The sequence below is a fragment of the Crinia signifera genome, chromosome 7, assembly GCF_055691185.1.
Source record: "Crinia signifera chromosome 7, ASM5569118v1, whole genome shotgun sequence".
In the NCBI taxonomy this organism is placed as follows: Eukaryota; Metazoa; Chordata; class Amphibia; order Anura; family Myobatrachidae; genus Crinia; species Crinia signifera.
This window is the reverse complement of record NC_139223.1, coordinates 94932149-94948503: the sequence shown is the minus strand read 5'-3', so window position 1 is coordinate 94948503 and position 16355 is coordinate 94932149. Positions and strand designations below refer to the sequence as shown.

Sequence of the window (16355 nt, the reverse complement as noted above, 5' to 3'; positions counted from 1 at the left end):
GAGCGAACGTGGGTGGTGGCTTGAAGAATGCAATAAATTGTTGCAATGAGTTGGTTTGGTGTATACCGATGTTGCAAGAGTATTGCCATTTTTTGTGATTTTAACATCAAGGAAGTGTATCTCACTTTCCTGAACATCAAAGGTGAATTTGATGTCCGGGTCCTTGGTGTTGGCTTGTTGCATCATATCAACAAAGCTGCTTTTGGTACCCTCCCACAGTAACAGCACATTGTCTATGTAGCGGACAAAGAAAATTATTTAGCGTTTGGTCTCAGGGTCTGAAAAGAAAAGGTTATTCTCAACATAAAACTATTTGCATACGCAGGCACTGCGCAAGAATCCATTGCGCATCCTTGTCTTTGTAAGTAATATTCATCATTAAATAGGAAATAGTTATTAAACAAGGTCATGGAGATAAGCGACAGAAAAAAATTAATGTTAGGCCCTTGGTAGAGTCTGCTTGTTTCAATGAGAGTTTTTACTGCCGCAAGACCACGTTGATGAGGAATACTAGTATATAAACTAGTGACGTCCGCTGTGCATAGTAATGTGGAATCAGAAAGTGGCCCCAGCTGCTTAAGCAGCTCCAGCAAGGTACTCGTGTCCTTGAGGTAGGTGTGTTCACCTTGTACCACCGGCTGTAGGTAGTAATCTATATACTTAGAAACTTTGTACAGCAGGGAATCACGAGCAGCAATGATTGGCCTGCCAGGGGGATGTACCCTATCTTTATGGATCTTAGGTAATAGATGAAAAAGAGGAACCCTGGGGTGAGGTTCAGACAGAGCTTGTACAGGACATTAGGTCGACACAAACATTAGGTTGACATGGACAAGATCGACAGTCAAAAGGTCGACATGGGGTTTTTCACTGTTTTTTTACCCGAATGTCACACTATTTTATTCTCCCGCCATGCCCTAGTGGATGGTAGGGCATGAAATTCCGCCTGTCGGCACATGTCGGCTGAAAAAAACAGTGAAAAACCCCATGTCGACCTTTTGACTGTTGACCTTCCCCATGTTGACCTAATGCTTGTGTCGACATAATGACCTGTCGACCTAGACACATGTCAACCTTGCCATAAGTGAATTTCACTTATGGTGCTGCAAATACTCCAGCAGCAATAGACTATATATGTGGTCACCGGACCACAGACAAACACAATAACACAAAAAGGAATAGTCTCACTTGCGCTCAGGGTATTGTTCCAACACATATAGTGGATCCATACGATTTCCACCTTCCCCTCCAATCTAAATGTAATAGTATGTGGAAACAAGCAAAATAACACAATAATGTAATATTGCAACACTATAAAAGTTCTATTTTCCCTTGGTGTTTAGAGTTCTATGGAAAAGGTGCTCCCAAAGTTTCCCAGAGGTCCAGGGGATGTTGAGGGTCACCTCACTCGTGCATATGTAAATCACGCTTACATGTATGCTTACATGAACAAGCCGTGGAACCTCATATAAAGGTTTCTTTCAAAGGAAGGGCTCATCATCCAGTTCCAAACTCAATTTTATTATTTTAAAAGACAGTATGAACGCCAGAAACATCCAACAGCATGTGCACCAAACTAGATGTAACCCGGGTATAAGCAATGGCCACACACTACTTTGGAGAGTCCGGTCCACAACTACTGTCAAAATATGTTAATAATAGACACTTGGTTATTCAACGCGTTTCGGCATCCATGCGATGCCTTTTTCAAGAATTGTGTCAAATCGAATTACTGGTGTCTTGTAGCGTGGGGGACTGACATGTGCAGCTCCCTCCACGTGTGTCATAAACTCCAGCGACTTGCCTGTCAACCAAGTGGTGTTGACCCAATACTTGTGGACCTAGTTGCTGTAGACCTAATGACCGTATCCCAATCATATGACTGTGTTTAAAGAAATATTGATACATAAGGCTACAATATAAAAAATATCCTTAATCCTTGACTGATAGCTATTGGGAGAGTTTGTTACCCTTTAAATTAATAGTACAGAACTGACTACAGTAATCTGCAGTGTGACTTGTAAATAATTTTAACCTGTCTGACTGAATCTTTCTGCTGTGAGAAATTGATATACCTATATCATGTATGCTAAATGAAGCACTGAAATGAACTGTATGTGTATATATAACGTCTTTCTTTCAACCCGGATCCTATGTTCAGAGGCAATTTCATCCATAAGGGAACCTACATAATTAAAATGTACATCACAGTCGCACGTCTGGATGGCTGCCTGTCATTTGTCTATTACCATCTATGTTTCTGTTTGTTTGTGTATATCTTTTGCTCATTATCAATATTGACCTTTTAAACGGATATTAATAAACATTATATTTTACTTTATTTTGAGAGCATGTTACCAAAACATATCCCTGAATCCTAAAATAACTAAAAAAAAGGGGTCCACCCAAAAAAGAGTCTTCTTTTCTCCTTCCACAAATAGTCTATCTTTCAGACTCAGGGAGCACTGCCAACCACCTCAAACCAATAGAATGTGTCCAAACACAACTATGCAATAAAAGTTATGTTGGCTACAAAAAAAAATTAGCACCCCAATATCCAGTCTCGGTGGGACAATATTGGGGTGTTTCCTCCAATGCGCACCCCCCCCCCACCAAAAAGTCTACTCGACATTCTAACAATGTCAACATAACCTACTTATCAACATGGTCAAATAGTGTATGTTGTCCATATATACCAAATCGTTCCATGCAACCATCTGCACTACTACACCTTTATTCCTATTCAGCGAGTGACATCACAAATACACTCTTAAACTAACAATAGTATGGCTACAAAAATCTCTTCAATGAGTTATTTGCTGTTTCCAATGTTTTTGCAAGAAGGCTTCAAATTTGGATTTGGGGGTAGTGTACCTTCAAATTCTTCATGTAGACAAAAAAATACAAGATCGTATTGTACTTTGGGCCTTATTCAGCCCGTGTCCACCCCTGCCCACTCTCTGGAGGGAACGGCTCGTCGAGTGTGAAGCTCGACGAAGCTGTTCACTCCTGGGGTTCGCACATGTGCATAAATACAACAGATCTGATTTGGACTTTATCTCTACAAGGACCGCTTGTGTAGTTTTCTGTTTTGGGAGTCAGATTATGAGATACCAATAATGAAATATATGATTTCTAATAAAATGCATATACTTTTATCAGTTTATACTATAATAAAGAGTTTGAACTGGGTAACTGTGTCATGACTATAGTAACATAGGAGGTCATTCAGACCTGATTGCTGTTCTGCTAAATTGCAGAGCCCTACTATCAGATTTGTGCCACCCACCAGAGTAAAATTCTGCCCACGTGCAAGCCTGCAAATTTCTTACCACAGCATGCAAAAATTAGTTGGGTTGGCGATTAGTTGCAAATCCATATGCAAAAATGAATAATTTTTCCACTGTATGCAATCTGCGGGTTCCTCAGGATAGAAATAGGCTGATCAGCGCTGAATCTGACTTGTCACACCCTCTCTCTATACGCATAGGCATACCTGTGTTTTCCCTGACGCTACCAGAAAACGTCCGGGTACCACCCCCAAATGCCACCTTTCTCTCAATCAACTTGCGTACGGCCAGCGAGCATAACATTTTCAGGATTTTATTTCAAGATGGCCTCAAGCATGCGTGCTATGATCTGTAATTGCCCAGCATTTGAATTTGCAGCCGTAGTATCAAGGATTTAGAGCAGGGGTGGGCAACTATTTTGGCTTGGGGGCCCCTTAACAAAACCGGCAAATATTCGAGGGCCGCACACATAATATAAATAAAAATATTTATATATATATATATATATGATACAAGGGGTTACCAGGCGCAAAGTCCTGAGGTTTGTAAAAGTACAAAGTCCAATTAGGATAATCAAATCCAAGATGTGTGCAGCTCAGTTTCTTCAGAGACCCTCACCACGGGTCAGACAGTAAATTTGCAAGAGAGAAAGGAGAAAAAGCGCACCAGTTAATATTTTAAAAGTAACACTTTACTGAAAAATATATATGCTCACATACATTGAGTAAAGGAATTGTCAGCTTGTCAGCAATAAAAGTAATTCGGATGGACACTGCGAGGAGGATACCGCTGGATACGGCGCCCACGCCGAGTAGATCTCAACTTCCAACACCGACCACATGCAGGATACGCTGGAGAATCCTCCGACAGGACAGCCACACTTGTCAGGATTCTGTCACGCCCAAGTAGTTTCGTCACCGGATGGACTTCTTCAGGGGGTGTGTCTCTCATAATCCACCACTGATCTTTATACACATTAGCAAGCCCTTCACAGGTGCCTGCAATTGACATCAGTAGTTCACACAGATACAAATCACATTGATAACATATCATCCAAAAATAGATATGGCCACATAGCTCAAAACACATCTACATATTTATATCATAAAAAAGTATTTTAAAAACTTTTGTTTATTAAAAAAGTGTATTTTTATTTTGTTGCAAAACAGAAAAAAACAGGAGAAAAAGAATTTTCTTTTAAATATAAATATATATATAGGAACGTGGTATGACTTCTGCGCCTTCAGTGTATTAATAATCCCTCTTGGTTAATCAATATATGCGTACCATCAAATGAGTAGGAATTCTCATGTAGTGATATCTTGCTTTACAACGATCTCCTTCCCTCGCTTTCTCTCCTGTAGACACGTCTCAAGAAGGGGGAAAGTCGATGGGGGAGTGTATTATTACAAGTGATCACTTTAGGGTGACTTAGTTGAATAATATTTATAAGTGCTTGTGCATGAAAAATATATAATTGGTGAACAACGCCACCTAGTGGAATATTTAAAATGATCCACGTGCTGATCACCTCGTGAAAAAGGCTTTATAAAAATAGGCAGTCTCAGTGCCGTTAGATGGATTGCGTCCGGAAAAGAGTACTGCGCATGCGCACGGCGCCCGCGTTGCTACAGCAACCTCCGGGTTGTATTGCCGGTGTTTTGGCTCTATTGCGCATGCGCGAACACTCCGCGATATCGCGAGAGTGTCTGGGACTCGGTCTTTCCTAATGTCAGTTGGAGCTGGTAATGTACGCGGGTTGCGCATGCGCAAGAACCCGCACTGACACTACACAGAGATCGCGCGTCAGTGTCTAGGTTTTTCTAGTGTTAGTTGGGACTGGTGATTTCTGCGGGTTGCGCATGCGCAAAAACCCGCAGTAACACAAGGTTATGATCACACATGCCCAGAGGCGGCATATATATATATGTGTATATCTAAAACAAGAAAAAGAGAAGAATGTGTACTTATGTATTATCTGGACTCCCATGTTAAATGCACCCCATTTTTTCATACCCCTACTATCCAACTATGCATGGAGTTGATTTTATATAGTGTGGCGAGCGCAGCGAGCCACTGTGCCCGAAGCGTGGTGAGCGGACGCGGTCTCATAAGAAAAACGGGAGTCTAGATATTACATAAGTACCGAAGAATGTTTAAGGCGAGCAGCCATATCCTGTTTTGGAGAGATAAAGACAATATTATACACGGTACAAATATACATAAAATATAAATACAGTAATTCAGCCATGTACACCAAAAAATATATGCATTAAGAAATACAGTATAAACCAAAATACCCCTTAATAAAAGCTAACATGAAGTTTATAAGACAGCATTAAAGGTGGAATTATATTTATTTTATTTTTATTCCTAGAGGATCCCCACTAGGTGGACATATAATAAAGGACTGCGAGACCACTACTGCACCTCATAACGTGCAGGGCATAGCACTATAGGACACACAAACGGAGCACAGCTCAACAGCGCCTGCTAGTCCAATGTCAGACCCGCAGCCGAAATGATTTTAGTGCAGAAAGGGAGTGATATCGCATCCCTCATTCAACCCATTGGGAGATACTGTCCCCAAAGTGTAGATCCAATAAGTCTCCCTTTTGCTTAACCTATTCATTAGATCTCCACCTCGATTATCTAGCGTCACTTGCTCAATACCTTTGAATTTAAAATGAGCTAAATCTGAATTACAGCATTAAAGATTAAAAATAAGATTGCTCTGCACAGTGTCCCACGACATTTTATGCAGTGCTGTAATTCAGCTTTAGCTCATTTTAAATTCAAAGGTATTGAGCAAGTGACGCTAGATAATCGAGGTGGAGATCTAATGAATAAGTTAAGCAAAAGGGAGACTTATTGGATCTACACTTTGGGGACGTTGTGCTCCGTTTGTCCTATAGTGCTATGCCCTGCACGTTATGAGGTGCAGTAGTGGTCTCGCAGTCCTTTATTATACGTCCACCTAGTGTGGATCCTCTAGGAATACAAATAAAATAAATATAATTCCACCTTTAATGCTGTCTTATAAACTTCATGTTAGCTTTTATTAAGGGGTATTTTGGTTTATACTGTATTTCTTAATGCATATATTTTTGATGTACATGTGTGAATTACTGTATTTATAGTTTATATATTTTATGTATATTTGTACCATGTATAATATTGTCTTTATCTCTCCAAAACAGGATATGGCTGCTCGCCTTAAACATTCTTCTCTTTTTCTTGTTTTAGATATACACACACACACATATATATATATATATATATATACTAGGTGATTCATCGCGCCCTACGGGCGCTCTTCACACCGTCGTAAGGGGCTGCGCCCCCTTAATTTGTGAACATTTGTATATGAGAAAGATGGTTAGAATTGTATGAAAGATGGCCTGTATTGCAACTTGAGTTATAGGTGAAATGTGTTAAATAGAGAGCATATGATTTGGAAGGGGGTGTGTATTGTTTTGTTTAATTAAAAAGTGGTTACAGAGTAAGATGTACATTGATAGTGTGGATGGTACAGTGACATTTGTGGGTGTGGGGGCTGTGTGTGCATGTTGTTTAGGTGTGTGTGCAATAATATAGTAGGGTGTTTTTGAGTCAGCGGCTCCCCACTGGCGAAGGTCACGACACAGTAAAACAGGAGGCTGGGTATTGATAGGGGTGTGTGGACATAAGGGGGACTAAAGAGGAGGGTGGGAGATACTGTGCAGCTTCTGCCAGTGGGTGAGGGTCCAGTGTGGCAGTACAGGAGTACAGGATGGTGGCCCTGAGTCAGTGTCTCCTCCTACTGGGTGGGAGTTAGGGTACATGAGAGCAGGAGGCTGGGCTATGAGGCATGATAGGGGCATGTGGGCAAAACAGCGTCAGCGACTCCCCAGTGGTGGAAGTTACGGTTCAGGAGAGCAGGAAGCTGGGTAGTGATAGGGGTGTGTGAGTATACGGGGGACTAAAGAGGGGCTTAGGGGTGCCGTGAATTGTGGGAGGGGCGTGGGGGGTGCCGTGAATCAAGGGAGGGAGGGGGCGCAGGTGTCCGCGGATCGCGGGTGAGGGCGGGGGTCCGCAAAGCGTGGGAGGGGGCGTGAATTGCGGGAGGGAGGGTTGTGAATTGCGGGAGGGGGGTGTGTGTGGGGGGGGTGCGCGGGGGGTCCATGAATTGCGGGAGGGGGGGGCATGGGGCGCGATAAATCACCTAGTTGGTTATATATTCTTGTAGAAGGATGGTAGGATGTTGCTGTCATTCAGAATGCATTTACATAAACAGTAATAGTAGCAGTAAAAGATCTGACTTAAAACACCTACAGTAAAACAGAACAGGTGTTATATATTATACAAAGAATTGGTTGATGATGTGTAGGTTTACGTGCACATAGTTGTCACTGTAAAAAAATTGCTACAAGAAAAAATCAACACAGAAAGGTCAACACATGTAAATGTTGACATAAGTGTGGCACTTCATTGGTGTCCATGTCGACACATGAGAATGAATATGAAAACATTCAAAAAAGAAAAATAAATCTTCAAAAACTCATGTCAACCTTTTTCATTGTCGACCATAGCCGTGTCAGTGTTTTGCATGTGCCATTTAATCCTGGGGTTGCCGTGAATCGCGAGCGGGGTGGGGGGGAGGGAGGAGGTGAGGTGTGTCCGCGAATCACGGGCGGAGGGGTCGTGGGTGGATGCCGTGAATTGCGGGGGGGGGGTGTGGGTGCCGCGAATCGTGGGAGGGGGGGACGCGGGGGGTTGCAGTGAATCATGGGAGGGTGGGTCGCAGGGGCGGGGGGTTGCCGCAATGACAGGGGGGGAATCGCGGTAGGGGGGGTCGCGGGAGGTGGGGGTACCGCGAGGAAGGGGGGGCTGGCACAAATCGTGGGAGGGGGGGGGTCGCGGGGTGCCACGACTCGCAGGAGGGGGGGTGTCACGGGGTGGGGCCGCAAATCGCGGGAGTCACCGCGAATTGGGGGGGGTGTGCTGTGAATCGCGGGAGGGGGTGTCGCCGGGGGGTGCCGCGAATTGCCACAAGAAAAAATCAACACAGAAAGGTCAACACATGTAAATGTTGACATAAGTGTGGCACTTCATTGGTGTCCATGTCGACACATGAGAATGAATATGAAAACATTGAAAAAGTGAAAAATAAATCTTCAAAAACTCATGTCAACCTTTTTCATTGTCGACCATAGCCATGTCAGTGTTTTGCATGTGCCATTTAATCGTGAGGTTGCCGTGAATGGGGGGGAGGGACACATTGTTCTGTTTCTGGACTTTCTTCTTAATTTATGGATTACCATCACCTGTGCTTAAACACCTTTCTTATCAATTACCCTGTTTAAAACAGGTGATGACAATCATAAATTAAGATGGAAGTCCACAAACAGAGCATTCATGTTGGGAGGTATGGAGGTGTGGGGCGCTCACCTGGTGTGTCTGGTGAGTAGCTGTGTCTTTGCTGTGTAACATGTGAGTCAGAGGCTCCACCCAGCGTTACAGCTTTAGACACACTTTGAGTGACAGATGTAGCCAAATATATAAGAGATATATATATATCATTTTTTTTTTTTTTTTTTTAATTCTCTTTTTCTACAGTTTTTTTCCGTTTTGCAACAAAATAAAAACACTTTTTTAATAAACTTAAAAGTTTTTAAAATACTTTTTTATGATATTATAAATATGTAGATGTGTTTTGAGCTATGTGGCCATGCCTATTTTTGGATGATATGTTATCAATGTGATTTGTATCTGTATCTGTGTGAACTACTGATGTCAATTGCGGGCACCTGTGAAGGGCTTGCTAATGTGTATAAAGATCAGTGGTGGATTATGAGAGACACACCCCCTGAAGAAGTCCATCCGGTGACGAAACTAGTTGGGCGTGACAGAATCCTGACAAGTGTGGCTGTCCTGTCGGAGGATTCTCCAGCGTATCCTGCATGTGGTCGGTGTTGGAGGTTGAGATCTACTCGGCGTGGGCGCCGTATCCAGCGGTGTCCTCCTCGCAGTGTTTATCCATTCACAACGCTGATGTGCCGCATTACTTTTATTGCTGGCAAGCTGACAATTCCTTTACTCGATGTATGTGAGCATATATATTTTTCAGTAAAGTGTTACTTTTAAAATACTCACTGGTGCGCTTTTTCTCCTTTCTCTCTTGCATATATATAGAAATATATATATATATATATATATATATATATATATATATATATATATAAACTAATGCACATCAAATAATTGCCTGTTCCTTACTTTTCTTAATTTTCTTTCTTATTACTGCTGCCGCCACCTCCGCCGCCGTTCACATGACAAGCGGCCCGACTATAGCCGCTTGTCAGCGCCAGCACAGACATAACATAAGCTTTGCCTCATGATTACGTTTTTACTGCTGCCGCCGCCAATGCTCATCTGTGCCTGCCGCGCACAGCATTTCTGGAAGCGTGGGAGGGGACACGGTGATGCGGCCACTCCTACCAATGGCGGGAGGCGGCTGCCGGGTCATCGCATCCCCTCCCACACTCCCAGAAATGCTGTGCGTGGCAGGCACAGACGAGCAATGGCGGCGGCAGCAGTAAAAAAGTAATCATGATGCAAAGCTTATGTTATGTCTGTCCTGGCGCTGACAAGCGGCTATAGTCGGGCCGCTTGTCATAGTAATATATGTCAGTGATGCGGGCCAGACTTGTGTCTCGCGGGCCGCATCTGGCCCGCGGGCCGCCTGTTGCCCACCTCTGATCTAGAGGATAGATTGATGAATACAAGCTGACATACCCAGGATATTTCTGTTTTTAGAATGCATAATTAATTATTCTACATTTGCTTTCCTAGGGGTTGCTTTCCTGTGGAGCCTGGGCTTGCTTTGATGAATTTAACAGAATTGATCTGGAAGTACTTTCTGTTGTTGCACAACAAATCCTCACCATTCAAAGAGGTACTTGTCTAACTCATCCTGTGTATTTTTTTTCAACGTGATACACACATTTATTAGTAACATTGTTATGGTGTTTACAGTGTTTTATCATCTGTTTTTAATTGCAGGTATAAACACAGGATCAGATCTATTAGTGTTTGAAGGCACAGAATTAAAATTGAACCCCACATGTGCAGTCTTTATCACCATGAATCCTGGTTATGCAGGACGTTCAGAGCTCCCTGACAATCTTAAGGTATCACGGATATATTCGTTTGGAGTGATTGTTTTTATATTTGCTAGTACAGGTACACCAGCGTTTTTCCGGCATCATCGGTTCCAGCACATAGCCGGATTACCGATTTTGCCGGATTTTCGGTGGTATACCCTGTATGCAGGGAGACCCCCGCAGCGTGACCCGCCGCAGCTTGATTCCCCCCTCCCCAATCCCCCGCAGCTTGTATAATGATTACAAGCCTTCGCAGCACATCTCAGGCTCACCTAATCAGCACGGCGCCGCCCTTCCCCGCAGCGTTACTCTCCCCTTCCGCACTCCAATACACTCCCACTTCCCTTCTAAGCCCTCCTGCTGCTTCTGCTGCCGTCCTAAGCCTTCCCACAAATTATTTTACAGACAAAACACATTAACTCCTACCTTCCCTCTGGCACCCGATGTGTCCGGATTAAAAGAGGTTCCGGACCATCGGTTTCCGGAAAACCGGGGTTGTACCTGTAGCTTTGATTTTAGTAGTAAAATAAATAATTTGGCAGAGAATGAACGCATTCGTACAATACAGGTTTTTTATACACAATATTTAGAGAGAACCAGTTGTCTGCAAATGTGCTACAGTATACTGTATATTAGGACATGCACTATAAAATGATATAATAACATACAAGTCTAAAGTCATATATGTATAGTACATGTCAGAAGTCTACTATGTGTTTCATAAGATTATTTATAACTAGCTGACCTGCCCGGCGTTGCCCGGGAAACCCTTGGGGTTTCTTTATTTCCAAAATTGCTGAAAAATGTCATCTTACAATATGCTGTGCCAAAGACCTAAGATTGTAATTTGTTATAGATTCCACCATAATGTTAGAATGTGTTTGCATTGATACTCAATGACGGCAATGAAATCAGGTGTGGTGTTGTTGTTTGAAACACAACGCTCCTGAGTTGATAACTTGTATGTGTTGATGAATTCCACATCCACTCCTGAGATTTAGCCCCTACTGTATGACATATCCTCCAACATCTGAGGGTCAGAAATCGGTACAAAATCAGAAAGGGACGTGGCCACACCTCCATTTCTATAGTTTCTAGGGTGTGTAATTACAGGCGCTGAGTGCGAAGGGACCGGGGTAGGCGTTACTTACCCCGCCATAATTAATTAATTCACTGCTCCCTGCCACTCCCCTCACCGAACCTGCAGCAGTCTCTGAGGTCTGGGGATCTGTAAAGCACATGCACCGGGCATCTCTACCAGCCCCTGAGTGTGGGAGCAGGTCCACGGGCCTGGCCACATGATGTCATGACGCGACGCACGCTACCCGCACCACTGTAATGCCCCACTGGGGATGGGTGCAATGGGCCAAATTCTTCCCTACACCCGCCGAGCCAATCCACTGATCCAGCCATCACAATCATCAATATGTGCATTGATAAGGTTTGAGTGTAAGAAGTTGAAGAATAAGACTGAGAAAAAGAATTGCCATGTTACAAAGTGTACAATTTACTCAATAAATCGTGAAAAAAATGTAAGTGTACATAGAAGTACAATCAAGAAATGAAAGTAGGATTAAAAAATAAGTTCTGATTTAAACTGATAATTGTTTGGATGGGGTGGGTTGTGAAACAAATCTATAGGTGGGGGTATGGATATTGTGGGCATAATTGGTGTTTGTTACACCTACATGGGGCCCTCAATTGATGGGATTTTCACTACAGTGTCACGGTCACATTGTCACCATAGGGGGATTCCCAATTGGGGTCCAGGTGGTCTTTTAGGGACCCTTTACAATCCTGTAGGTCTCTTCTCCTTGAGCTTACGGTCTCCCTTAATGATAGTCAATCACTGAGGGAGACCATAGGCTCCAGGAGAAGAGACCAACGGAATTGTAAAGGGGTCCCTAAAAGACCACCTGAACCCCAATTGGAAATCCCCCTACGGTGACACTGTAGTGAAAATTTCTCATCATCTGGGTACCCCCTGTAGGTGTACCAAACACCAATTATGCCCACAATATCCATACCCCCTCCACCTATAGATTTGTTTCGCAACCCACCGCCATCCAAACAATTATCAGTTTGAATCATAATTGATTTTTTAATCCTACTTTCATTTCTTGATTGTACTTCTATGTACACATAATTTTTTCACGATTTATTGAGTAAATTGTACACTATAACATGACAAATCTTCATCTCAGTCTTATTCTTCAACTTCTTACACTCATAACATTCAAACAAATGCATGCAGCGCTCATGCCCATCAACCAAACATTATCTATGAACCAAAAGAGTCTGGGAAACCCTTAAGGCAGAGCAGTGCCTGATATCCAACTGACTAACAGGGTGAGTGCAGTGTACCCACTTTGTATTGATCAATGGGTGCATTGGCCAGGACAAAGATTTCTCAGTGCAACTGGAGGACTGGAGAGACGGATATGGGGAACAAAGTAGAAATGGTACATTAGGTACAGCTTTTATTTGCCGGTACAGACTGTTAAATAAACGGCAAATTATTTTTTATGTGTTCTGGGTGTTTGTGTGTGTTGTACTGTTTTTGTGTGTGTGTGGTAATGTATGTGGTTTTGTGTGTTATATTGTATGTATCTGTCCAATGCGTAAGTGTGTGCGGTGTGCTATGTATATACAGTATGTGTGTGTTGTGTCTTTGTGTATCTGTGCAAAGTTTAAATGTGTGTTTTGTGTGTGTTGTACTGTTTTTTGGGTGCGTGTGGTGAATGTGGGTGTGTTGTGCTGTTAGAGGTATGTTATGTGTGTGTATCTGTGCAATGTTTAAGTGTGTGTTCAGTGTATTGTACTGTTTTTGGGTGTGTGTTGTAGTGAATGTTGGTGTGTGTTGTACTGTGAGTTGTGTGTTATGTGTGTGTGTGTTGTGTTGTGTGTATATCTGCCGAATGTGTAAGTTTGTGAGGTGCACTACGTATATATGTGTGTGTAGTGTGCTGTGCATATCCTGGCAATGTTTAAGTGTGTTAATGGGGGGGGCGCCCCCCCCTCCCCGCCGGCCTCCCCACCCCCACCGTTAATGGGGGGGGGCGCCTCCCCCCCTCCCCGGCCGCCGGTGCCACCCCCCCCCCCCCCCCCATCGCCGCAGGCTTACCTGTCTGCGCGTCCCGGCTCCCCTCCTGGCTTCAATTAATAATTCTATGCAGACGGACCACGATAAAATGGACGCCACCATACCGCAAACAGTTTCAGAGAACTGTCTGCTTTATGGGGCGGCCATTTTATCGTGGTCTGTCTCCCTAGAATTGATTGAAGCCAGGAGTTGTGTGTTTGTTGTACTGTTTTTGGGTGTGTGTTGTAGTGTGTATGGATTTGTATTGTACTGCATGCGGTGTGTTTCCAGCGATTTCAGCCCTTATCTCTCCCGTGTGTACACAGCTTAAGTGTGTGAGGTGCTCTACGTATAAATGTGTGTGTTGTGTGCTATGTGTGCGTATGTGGTGTACTGTGTGTGTGTGTACAATGTGTACGTGTGTGTGTGTTATGTGTGGTCTATGTATATCCTCAATTATTTCCTAATTGTTTAAAGCCTTCACCATAATGTTAGAATGTGTCTGTCATACTCAATGACAGCAATGAATTCAGGTGTGGAGTTGTTCCTTCGTCCACAGTTTCCCAGATCGTCAATCTTTTCCCCAGATCATCAATGAAGGAAAATTAAAACTTGGTGTTTTTTAAAATTCTAAGTGAAATTTCCCAAAAACGGCTTCGAGGTGCACACCACCGGGTCCAGAGGTATCTTGTTGCCAAATTTGGTGTCTCTGAGTGCCACGGTGTGTCCGCAATGCGACGGACACGCACACACACACACACACAGACTCTTCAACTTATTATATAGATGTTAAAATCTATAAATTTCCTTTTTTATATGGATCATCACATTTTGGGGAACTATTTAAATTAAAATATTTTTTTTCAAGTATTTTATTAAGAAAATATGCAGCTCCCTTTTTTAAGGACCCTATTCCTTTGACGTTTGCACTGTGAGATTATCACAATGGGAGAAATTTATTAAATTGTTATAAAACTACATTAAATGTACATTTTAAAATGTAATTAACTTATTTACCACTAATACCTTGAAAACTCAATTTTGTAAGATTAAAGTAATAACAGCATCAAGGTTTTAGTTGTAAAACTTTTTTTTAAAATGTAATGTAGTTTTATAACATGCCTTTATTCCAATGCTTATACTGTATGACTATAATGCAATTTTAATTAATTCCAAATTAAAAAAAAAAAAATTTGTAGGCTCTTTTCAGGACAGTGGCTATGATGGTACCTGATTACGCCATGATAGCTGAAATAGTTTTATATTCCTGCGGCTTTGTAACAGCCCGGCCTTTGTCAGTGAAAATTGTGGCAACATATCGTCTGTGCTCTGAACAATTGTCTTCCCAACATCATTATGATTATGGAATGAGAGCCGTGAAATCAGTGCTGACAGCTGCAGGCAACCTGAAGGTACATATAGATAAATATGCATAATATTATGTTTACCTACTGTAGGAACTGATGTAGAGTTGTAGATAACTCCACATACAGTAAATTACATGTACTTTCATTACTCAAAAGAAACGAGACATGCAAAAATTAACTTGCATTTTGGGAGGCGTACTTATTTATTTATTAAGTTTCTTATATAGCGCACACATATTCCGCAGAACAGAGATTATTTGAGCATTCACATCAGTCCCTGCCCCAGTGGAGCTTACAATCTATATTCCCTACCACATGTACATGCACACACAGACATACATACACCTTTACATCAGGAGTTACTTTACAACTAGTCACTATGCACCAGCCCCCGTGGCGTAACTACCTAATTTGCGTCTGCGGTCACGGTCATGTCTCTCCCAGCGCTGGCTCCCGCTGCTATAATGAAAACTGACTCTTAGAAGATGGCTGCCCCCATACTGCAGACAGAAAACTGTATGCAGTATGGGGGCAGCCATTTTCTAAGTCTCAGTTTTTATTATAGCAGCAGGAGCCCACGCTGGGAGAGACTGGACCATGATGGCAGGCCAGACAGCAGCGGGTAACTATAGCCCCACAGACCCCTGGCGCCCACACTTTCTCTGCGCCTCCGCGGGGGCTGCGGAGCTATAGTTACGCCACTGACCAGCCCTGCATCCTAACAGACATATATACTGTACATTTAAGAGCTAGTTTCCATGCACTGCAATTGTGTGATCATGCTTTACCAAACTTGGCCTACGTGAGAGCACCTCTGCACTTACAAAGATTCAATTTTATTTGGTGTGTTCCAAAGTAGAATATACAGAACGCTGATAGAAACAGGAATACTTACAAGTGGTTAAATATATTTAGATCAGTTGTATGGCATTCGTTTTCCTAAACTGACTGATCTAGGAAATACCATTACCATTGTCAAATTAACATTTTTTCTATACGAGGAAAGAAATACAATTATAAATCTGTTATATATTAAATGGTCATACGTAAACAATTGCAAAGCTAACCGACAATATTTTTTTCCCCCAGCTTAAATACCCAACTGAAAATGAAGAGATTTTGCTTCTTAGATCCATTATTGATGTAAATCTGCCCAAATTTTTATCCCATGATCTCCCCCTTTTTGAGGTAAGATTATGATGATATACTTTTCATAATATGATGTGTAAAACAATATGAAAAAAATATATTGCAAACCTTTTTAAAATATGTTCTAATATTGCAAAGCCTATGTAACAGTAAGTTTTCATATTGTTACAGTTGACATATTTTGCAATTTAAGTAGAAACAAAAGTTCAGGGATCTTTGATAATTTTAGTACATGTTTGAGTAATTAATTAAGATTACATACTGTACGAAATGTGGACTAATAGTACAGAATAATCTTTCCTAAATGTCAGTATACTATACA

General features: G+C 42.3%; 1 protein-coding gene across 2 annotated transcripts in view; it reads left to right on the top strand.

Moving 5' to 3' along the window:
- Positions 1 to 16355, top strand: part of DNAH7 (dynein axonemal heavy chain 7) — a 918640-nt gene that overhangs the window by 503538 nt on the left and 398747 nt on the right. For both annotated transcript variants that reach the window (XM_083153498.1, XM_083153497.1), the window contains 4 exons: positions 10125 to 10227; positions 10335 to 10462; positions 14717 to 14929; positions 15974 to 16072. In XM_083153498.1, the coding sequence (XP_083009624.1) occupies positions 10125 to 10227; positions 10335 to 10462; positions 14717 to 14929; positions 15974 to 16072 (543 nt within the window). The remainder of the gene's footprint in view (positions 1 to 10124; positions 10228 to 10334; positions 10463 to 14716; positions 14930 to 15973; positions 16073 to 16355) is intronic.